A 9,776-nucleotide genomic window follows, 5' to 3' on the forward strand; every position below is an offset into this window, starting at 1 on the left:
AAGATAGGTGTCTACGAGCTTTCGCATGGGCTTTATACCAGCAGCATTTGAGCTTGGAAGAGAAATAGCTGAAGAGCAACCACAGCAGCATTCCCCCTTGAGAGAAGAAAGAAGAGAAGAAGAAAAAGAAAAAAGGTCTTCTCTTCTATATCTATCTTCAGTTTCTTTGCAATCTTTCTACCATCTATTTATCTATCTCTCTTTAACTATCGATCTTCCATCTAGCCTGAGTTCATCCTCTCTCTTTAATGTATCTTCAAGCTCTCTATCGTTAGTAATCTATCTCCCTTTAATCAATCTGTCTATCTATCTCCAGTCTATCCCTTTTTAATCCACATTAGATCTCCACTCTAGGTTTACTCCATCTCTATCTATCTGCTACCTAACTCACTCCAATCTATCTCTTCTGAGCCGTCTATCTTCAATGTACGGGGAGGACCTTCCGTCTTTATCTGCGAAACCTAGGAGGAGTGAGGGTGGTGTCCGCCAATGTGCCAGGCCAGAGAAGTTAAGCTCTTTCGAGAAGGACGACTAATGAGAACGATGAAAAGGAAGAGGGGGAGAAAAAGAAGAAACACTTCCAAACTTGAATTAGCTCAAAGTAGGATGGGTTGGCCTTCTTCCAGGTGTGAAGGAAAAGCAAAGCACTCGGAAAGAATGAAGTGAAAGAAGACACGGAGAAGGAGAAGAAGACGTTGAGAGAAGAAGATCGTTCTCTCTCCCAGTGGCACGAAAAAGAAGGAAAAAGGAGAGGCGAGACTGTTCTCGTACGGTTGAAGGAAGTCCAGGCAAGTCGACAGAGAGAAGAGACTTCTTTCGCCGTCCAACGAGGGAGAGGAAAGGGGAAAAAAGAAGAAGGAGAGAGACGCGAGAAAGAAGAAGAGCAACAAGTCAAAAGCGAAGAAGGGAGTTAGATGGGAGAACGAGAAAATGATAGAAAGATAGAAAGACAGCTCCTCACGATGAAAGAGAGAGTATCAACGTACAGATCCTATCTTTCTTGGGAGACGGGCTGCCTATGGAGGGAGGAAAAAGAAGAAGAGAAGAAAGAACGAAGACGATTCTTGATACACAGAAAAAAGGAGGTTTTCAAGACATCGTTATTGTTCCTCCGTGGATGGATGAACTGAGGCGGGTGATAGGAAAGTTTGGAGAGAGAAATCGCATGAAGAGACAACAAGATAAAGACTTCTTTTCTATACAGGGTACCGACCAACTGTGTTCTTCCTCAAGAAAGATCCTCTTTTTCAAAAGCTCTCTTTTTCTTTCTTTCTTTCTTTCATGTTTCTATTTTGTTGTCGTGTCTTCTTCTTGTTGGCTGGCTAGCTGGGCTGAGTCAAACAGGATAGGGTTGAGAGAGAGACATGAATGCATGCGCATGCATCGATGGTGGAAAAGGGAATGAAAGAGATCAAGAGATAAAGAAGGACCGACGGAGAGAGATTTTGACTGTGTGTGTCCTTTCATTGAATCTTCTGAAGTTCTTTTCTATCAGAAGGTCTCTATCCTGGGAAGAGTGTCCTCATTCTCTCACTGCTCCACTTCCCTCCCCATTGCACTTTACTTGATTCTCTTCTTCTATATCTCTCCCGCGCTTCTTTCTTTCTTCGATAAGTGTGAAAAGAAGGGAACATCGACAGCAAGGGACTACCTTCCTACTTCCATTTCTTAGTGTGACGTCACTAAAAATCTGTAGAGTTTAGCCGATTGCGTGGAAATTTAAGAGACACAAACCCCCTGAGTCCTCTTTCACCAAGACATAATGAGATAGATAAATCGACCAAGGACAGATGGATAGACTAAAGAGAGAGATACACAATCTAAAGGGAGACAGGCGCGGTTAGATAGTCAAAGACACAAAAGACTGAAGATACATTGAAGATAGAAGGATAGATAGATAGGTAAAGGTTAGGTACATACATACACCCTGAGAACCTGAAATACTGACACGTGTCTAAAGATGTCTCTCTTCACTTCATCTATCAATCTTTCCATGTAGATCTCTCCCTAAGAACTCTATTTGCTAGCCATAGACATAGATACAAGATGAGAAGGGGACGAAGACGCTGATCTCTTTCCCAGAAGTGAGTCTGTCTGTCTGTCTCCCTGTGTATTAAACTACGAAATAGATAGGAAAAGCTCCTTTTCTACCCTCCCTGTTGACTAGAAGGAGCTATGGTAGCCATTCATTCTTAATGTGAAAACTGTTGTCACTCCTCCTGAAAGATACTTCGGCGTCTCTATCACTGAGTGTAGAGAAGAAAATTAAGGGAAAGAAGAGGTTTTTAAGTTATGTGTCTACGGTATCTCCTCTTCTCTCTCTTCCAGGCGACGCAAGAGTTTAATTACATCGAGTCGACTCCATTTTCAGCAGCAGATATCCTACAGAAGAAACATCCAAGAAAGAATGTCTTCTCCATCGTATCTCTCTTTATCCTTCTTTTTCTCCTCCTTTCGTGCTTACAGGCCTTCTCTAAATGACTGAGGGGGAGTGGGAGAGAGTGAGACGCTGTTCTTTCTCCACATTCTCTTCTCCTCGTTCAGGCCATGGATGGCTATTTAGATCATTGATAAGAAAGAAAGATCGACGAAGACTGAAATTCTCTAGACCGACAAAAGGAAAGAAAAGTCCATCGTAAACACCAAAGAGAGGGACCTTCTTCAACATATCAGCACCGGCATTAAAAAGTCTTCTCCTTCTTTCTCTTCGTCTTCGTCACCTTAATCCTACCAAGGTATAAAGACAGCTAGATCAGATCACATTCCTTCAGTGATTGCGTCCCTATAGATACCATCTAACTATTTCAAAGAAAGAAAGAAAGAGAAGAAGGAAGAAAACGGAGAGAGAGAGAAAGAGAAAAGAAGGGATTGGTCTACTACTGCAGAAAAAGACGCTACAGGAAGAAAAGACGTTAACGAGGCCTTGGACTCTGTTCGAAGGCTCCGAGGGAGACTGATACACGAGTATATCAGCCGAAGAGAAAAAGAAGAAGAGAAAGAAGTTCATCGAGAATCGAACATGGTCATGGTGAAGATAATTATGACGCGATGAATCGAGTCATCTCGATGCTCTTCTCTCGATAGCTTCTGGAGACCAAACGATATAGTCATGAGAATGACACCCCCCCCCTTCCCGACAAAAAGAGAAGGAAAGAACGAAAGAGAGAGATAAGATCAAAATAGGAAAGAAAAAAAGAAGAAAGAGCTCATCGTCACTTTTTCTTCTCTTTCAACAAGAAGAATGAAACACTGACAGAAAAGTTCTTCTCCCTGATGAAGAAATAGGTAAGACAACATACACTGAGGTTATACCAGTGAGGTGTACATACACCTGAATCACGACACAAAGAACCTGATATACAAGACCACGTCATTTGATATCACCTTCACCTTTCAACAACGAAGACACCTTTCTTCGTTCACGTCAACAGAAACCTTCTCTCCCCTCTAAGAAAAAGCAAAGAATAGATGGAAGGGATAGAGACAGATAGATAGGTAGATAGAAAGTGCGTCTCGAGCGGAGTGGAGACCTCTATGTGAAACGCACAGAGACGAGGAGGATTTAGAGAACTATAGAGATAGATCAAGACATACAGATAGAAGAAACCTATCTATGGATATACAGGTATCGAGACATAAATAGACAGATTGACTGACTGATACATGATAGTAATACGCTCGAATCCATACACACATACAATTACACAGAGATGATAGATAGATAGATTAAAGAAAGACAGATAGATTACAGATAGATTAAAGATAGATAGATAGATTAACGATAGACAGACAGATAGATAGGTAAAGATAGATAGATGGATAGATGGGGCGTAGTGTCGCACGCAGAGAATTCTCGATCCCCCGCCAGGTGTAGATACACCTCAACTCCAATCTAGATGCTGCGTGGATGGACTTCGTCTCTTAAGGCAAGCTACCACTCCGACCATCTTGATGGTTTTCCTTCTTTCCCAAAAAAGATTTCCCCAAGAGATATAAAGAAATCTGTCTCCTTATGTTTCAAAAGTGAGAAGAAAGTAGCAGATTTAGAATTTCTATTACGTCGCCTGACTCATCCCTTCTGACTCCACCATACATACATCAAGAGGTAGCCCATTAAGACGTGTGTGTTCTTCTTCATCTTTATCTTCTTTCTCTCCGCTTTCCTTCTGACTCTTCTTTCTCTTCTCTTCACACGGGAAGTTGGACGACGATGACGAAGAAGCCGCAGAAACGCAAGGAGTTGAAGAAGAAGAAGAAGGCGTGAACGAACAAGAAGAAGAAGGAAGGGGAGAGCCGGCGTGATACGGATGACGTGAGAGAAATTCTTCGTCTCTCTCTCCTTCTCGGGCTGTCCTTTGTCTAGACTGGGTATCACGAGAGAAAGAAGAAGTAGAAGAAGAAAGAGAGGAGGAAGAAGAAGGCGAGCAGACATCATTCGAGAGATTTCTCTGTGATCCTGTTGTATTGCGACAGATGGAAGAAGAAGGAGAAGGAGATGAAGAAGAAGAAGAGGAGTGCAGGAGACCATTCGCCTGACTCCGTGTGGCGTGCATCATTGCGTCTGAAAGATGCTGACCCGAAGGAGAAGAAGAAGAGGAGCCTCCTTGGAACTCTTCATTAGTATGGGATGATGAAGTCGCCGAATCGAGTCGATTCAATAGCTCCACCGCGTACTGTACATACACATGAATTAATAGATAGGAAAGATAGTAAAGAATACATAGATAAATAGAGAGATAGTTAGATAGATAGATTACAGATAGATAGATAGATTACAGACAGATAGATAGATAGATTACAGATAGGTAGATTAAAGATGGATGATGGATAGGATTTCTTTGGTCACAGGGCTCCGGGGAGAAATGCCTTGACTCGGTCGAGAGAGGCACCCACGCCAAGACTCATATGTGGAGATAGTTAGCTGGGTAGCTAGCTGAGTAGAGAGTCGCTAGTAGAGACGATGAGAGAGAACAGATAAGAGAGGATGGCTGAACGAAGAAAGACTACGGTATCGAAATGTGAAGGATGTATGGGCTGTCGAGATTCATAAGATCAGCTTTAGTGAAGAATGAACGAAAGGTCGATGAAGGTAAGAAAACGAGAGAAAGAAGAAAAAGAGGCGAAGAAGCTCGAGAGAGATAGAAAACATGGCAATTCAGCGTTAGTAGTCGTTCTTTCCTTGTTTATTTCATAGGTCTAAACACATAGAGACGTTCTTCGACCTTGTCTACTCATATCAGGAGAAAGACTGAAAGTACGTAGATGCCTGGTCGAGGAAAAGACGAAGAAAGAAAGAACGAAAGAAAGAAAGGTACATACATGTTTTGGTGACAAGGTCTATACAGAAAGAGATGAGAAAGAAACAGAGACACGCAAGAAGAGATAAGAAAGAAGGGATCGATGTGGATGCGAGATAGAGGCTCTGAATGAGGACTTACCCCATGATACTCGTTCTTCTCCTCTCGCACTGTTTCCCACAACAAGAAAAGAAAGAAAAGAAAAGAAGACGAAAAAGAACGTGGGACTGAAGAGACCTTTCTTGGCAGGAGCGAACAAGAAGGCGATAGAGAGATGACTCTTCTTTTCAAAGCTTTTGATGTATACGGCCGAGCTGCTTGAAAGGGGTTAGGAGGTGAGGAGTGTACATACACTCCATACAGCATACGAGAGACTAGCTGAAATGCACATATTCAGCTGTATATGATATGCACATCGTTTGTAATCTTTATCTATCCATATATATAGGCATTTAGAGTTCCCCGCAGTTCTGTATCGAGAGAGAAGATGATCGAGATGAGAGAATTCTCATATCTTTCCCTCTCTTTCGTCCTCTCATTCGCATCATCTCTCCTTCTCCTTCTTGTTTTCACCATACATCTAGTCATCGAAAGAAAGAGATACACAGACATCTTCGTTTGAATTCTGACATACCCACGCGTTCTAGAGATAGCACTGTGTGCTCCATCACATAGAGATAGATATCGAGAGACACATATATAGATAGATATATAGACAGATATAGGCAGATATACATACAGTCTATGTATGGACGCACAGTGAGATAGGGAGACAGGGTGTTCCGAAGAGTTAGAGAAGAAATCTCGAGACTTTTCTAAGTCGGAAAGAAAAATAATCTATACAGAGAGATAGAGAGAGGAAAAGAAAGCCTAGACACCTATGTAGACAGATAACTTTAGCTCTCTGTGCATGCACACCCCCACACTTCATAAATGGAGATAGATAGATAGATGAATTGAAGATAGATAGGTAGATCGATGGAGAAACAGACAGAGATAGACATATACGACGGTGTCTCTTACGATTTTTGTATATGGCGAGGATTTTATCGACTTTTTCTCTTCTTTTCCTTTCTTGGTTTCTTTCGTCATCGTGGGGATCTTCAGTTGTTTTATACTTCTTTTCACTTCGATCTCTGGAAGTGAGAAAGAGTTCTTCTACCAACACTTCAAATTCTCCGTCCTCTTCTTCTTCTCCTCCATGGCCTTCTCTTCCGTCCCTAGTATCACGCTGCCAGCCTTCTTCCTCTTCGTTCTTCTCTCTATTGTCTTTCTCCTCTTCTCCTCTCTGTCTTTCTCTTTCTTCTTCTTCTTGTTGGAGCTGCAGAGGCTGTTCCTGATTCTCAAAGAGATGAGGAGAAAGCAAAGCTCGATCTCGAAGCGCATGCATCTCGGCTAGTAAAGAATTTCGCTCGCTCTGAGCTTTCGATAGCTCCACACGTAGTGCTTCCACCTGTAAAATTCAGAAGAGAAGAGGTGACACACAGAGAAACAGGAGCGTAGCAAGTCTCCTCATTCCTTCTCCTACCGTGTCATCTCTGCAATGCAACGAAATCCACGTACATACCCATCCACGTATATACATAGACATACATTGACAAACATACATACACAAATATCCATAGACACGTACACATACATACATATGCATATATATATATATATATATATACATCTTCGTACATTTGTATGTATGCATATGTGTATATGCATGGATACGCACCTCACATGTATAGGTCTGTATGTACGTGCTACGTGTGGACATGTATGTGTATGTACTATGTTCATGGGTGGATGAATGTCTATAATGAAGAGATAGAAACTTGCCTCTGCAAGGCATTTCGAAGATACATCTGTCACCTCCTTCTTGGAGGAAAACTTTGTCGAAAGGGATGCTATCAAAGAGAGAAACAAAGAAAAAAGACTTCCGCCTTTTGTATCGCTCTGAAGATCGATACATGTATGTATGTATCTTTACTTTCTTTCCTTATCCTGAGAGGAATCCCTGTGAAATCTTCCTCTCGATTTCTTTCGTGTTCTTTCATTCCTCGACCTACTTCGTTCTGAAGCTGTTTCTTCTCTTCTTCGAGAAACGCGTAGGCCTTCCTGACATTTTGACCCTATGGAGTGAAGAAAGAAAAGCACAGGCAAAGACCACCAGGCAGCAGGAGTGAGACTTCTATGACACATCCCCCAGAGGAGAATTCCTGAGTTCGAGAGATGGGTCAGAGGCAGAGAGACAGAAAAAGAGGCACCGCCCCATACCAGATTGAAGTGGAGAGAAGAAAAGATGAAACGAAAGAGAGAAGATTCACAAAGGGAAGACTTACATCTCTGACGGCGATTTCCTGTGCCTCTCGTTCGAGGAGAAGACGCTCATTCTCTTTCAACGCGTGCTGTACATACAGCCCATACATTCAGAGACATATCCAATGTAAGTACAGCTGCTTTCAAGGCAAACAAGAAAAGAGAGACGAGAGAAAAAGAAATCTCGAGGGTAGAAATCTGCCGACTTTCTTCAACGAGTATATCAGCAGATAGGAAAAGTGGAAGAAGATGAAGAGTGAAGGGTTCGGTACAGTCCATAGTGAATGACTTGTCTCTCTCCTGAATATAAACAGACACGCTGTCGCAATCGAAAACGTAGTAGTAGAAGAGAAAGGGAGAAAAAGAAAGAGAATCGATACTTCTTATCTCAACGATGAAAGACAAGGACGGCAGAAGATGGGGGAGTGATGTATGGAGAGCACCTCCTCCCCTGTCTCCCCTCTTCATCTGCTTTCCTCCTATATGGAAGAAGACTGAAGAGAGACAGGCGATCATCTCCCTACTATGATATCTGTCTATAACGAGAACACAGAGAAGAAAAGGAAGACGAAAGAGAAAGGAAGAAGCTAAGAAAGAGAATGAACAGCAAAAAAGAGAGAAATTCATTCACAAAAAGGAGGGAAAAGAAAGAAGAACGCACCGGCCGCTCTTTACAACGACTCCGAAGATTCTGCGTGAGAAGAGTCAGAGGAGAAAGGAAGACAAACAATCCAAGTAGAAACACAAGAAAGCAAAGAAAGTCACACAGATATCGTAGAGAGGGACTAAGCTCACGAACTCGATGAAAGAAAGACAGGAAAACAGAAGAAGCGCGAGAAGAGAAGGAAAGTTAAAGAAGATAGAAGAGCTAAGAAAACGTCCCCTGAGAGAAGAGATGACAAGCTTCACTTCTCTTACCTCTAGTTCAACAGTTGTGACGTTTAATCTTTCTGCCAGCATATCTCTCTGGGTTCTCAACTCATTCATCGCTGTCTAGAAAAGAGAAAGAAAGAAAGAAAGCAGAGATGAAAACAAGAAGAATGAAGGTAGAAATATTGATACAGAACTACGGGTGTACATACACCCGGCTTCGTATACTAAAGTTCATACTCAACACGGACGTGGCAGGATGTACATACACCGAGAACAAAACTGAGAAAGAGGACATATACGTACAACCTCGGGTGTACATACACCTCATATAGACTGAGGGGGGAGCGGAACACATGCATCGACTCCGAGTGTACATACACTTGACATCCACATGTAACCCTCTCTCTGTTGTCCCTTCCCCTATTTCGGACATTGAAGTTCAAGTTAAGCTAGTGATAGAACGAAAGAAAGGAAGAAGATGTCTTTGTTCTTTGGATCAGAGATCTCGGGAAGACCTAGAAACTCCTCTCTTCTTTGTGACACCAGGTGATATCTCTCTTCGAAAAGAGAAAAATATGAGAAGAGGAAGGAACGGAGAAACGAACGTCATGATAGAGACAAAGAGCTGCCTGCTTTTTTGAAGAGACAAGGGAGACATGTCCTTACCACAAAGGTTTCTCTATTAGGACGATAGCAAACGAAAGGTTGACCCTAAACTCTATCCTTTCCAGCATCATTCCTCTTCTCTTCTCTTCCCGTGGGGAGAAGTATCTTCTATCTGTCTATCTATCTATCTCTCTATCCCCTTCCTTCCTTGCTTCTCTCTCTCTCCCGCGCCTTCCCCCCCTCCGCCTGCCCGCCTTCGCGCAGTGTCTATACACCACCATGTTTTCATGTGCCTGTAGAGATGTAGACAGAGGTAGAGATATACATACATACATACATACATACACAAGCGTCTATGTCTGCAAAAATAAGGAGAAACTGAGTGAATTATAGAGAAAGAGGAACTGAAGAAGAAATAGATTGTCCCATTCTTTTTTCTTTTCTTTCAGATCGTGGAAATGACTTACGTCTGTTGTGTTCTTCAAGGCTTGTATCTGAGCTTGACATGTGAGAAGAAAGTTCCTTTGCTTCTCGACTTCTCGATGGCCTCTTTCTTCTCTTTCGTTCGCTTGTTTTAACATACACCCTAGCTCTGTACAATACTGGCGTAGCCGAGATGAATCTTCTACAGCCTTCTGACGGAATCTCTCCACCACTTCAAGATAAGCTGAAAGAAAGTGTATGGTGGAGGGG

General features: G+C 42.4%; 2 protein-coding genes across 2 annotated transcripts in view; both read right to left on the reverse strand.

Annotated features, from left to right (window-relative positions):
• Positions 1-7: 7 nt before the first annotated feature.
• Positions 8-1,585, reverse strand: CSUI_002837 (uncharacterized protein). The gene has a single exon (XM_068063036.1). It carries the CDS (start codon positions 1,465-1,467, stop codon positions 1,288-1,290), a length of 180 nt encoding a protein of 59 aa, XP_067925003.1. The 5' UTR covers positions 1,468-1,585; the 3' UTR covers positions 8-1,287.
• A 310-nt stretch (positions 1,586-1,895) lies between these two features.
• CSUI_002838 (uncharacterized protein) overlaps positions 1,896-9,776 on the reverse strand; it is an 8,635-nt gene continuing 754 nt past the window's right edge. Inside the window, exons 2-8 of the mRNA XM_068063037.1 lie at positions 9,551-9,750; positions 8,523-8,597; positions 7,628-7,693; positions 7,355-7,417; positions 6,321-6,750; positions 5,439-5,467; positions 1,896-4,673 (exon numbers count right to left, since the gene is read on the reverse strand). Coding sequence (XP_067925004.1) covers positions 4,056-4,673; positions 5,439-5,467; positions 6,321-6,750; positions 7,355-7,417; positions 7,628-7,693; positions 8,523-8,597; positions 9,551-9,750 — 1,481 coding nt within the window. The 3' untranslated portion in view covers positions 1,896-4,055. The remainder of the gene's footprint in view (positions 4,674-5,438; positions 5,468-6,320; positions 6,751-7,354; positions 7,418-7,627; positions 7,694-8,522; positions 8,598-9,550; positions 9,751-9,776) is intronic.

The sequence above is a fragment of the Cystoisospora suis genome (genome assembly GCF_002600585.1).
Source record: "Cystoisospora suis strain Wien I chromosome Unknown contig_1201, whole genome shotgun sequence".
Classification (NCBI taxonomy): domain Eukaryota; phylum Apicomplexa; class Conoidasida; order Eucoccidiorida; family Sarcocystidae; genus Cystoisospora; species Cystoisospora suis.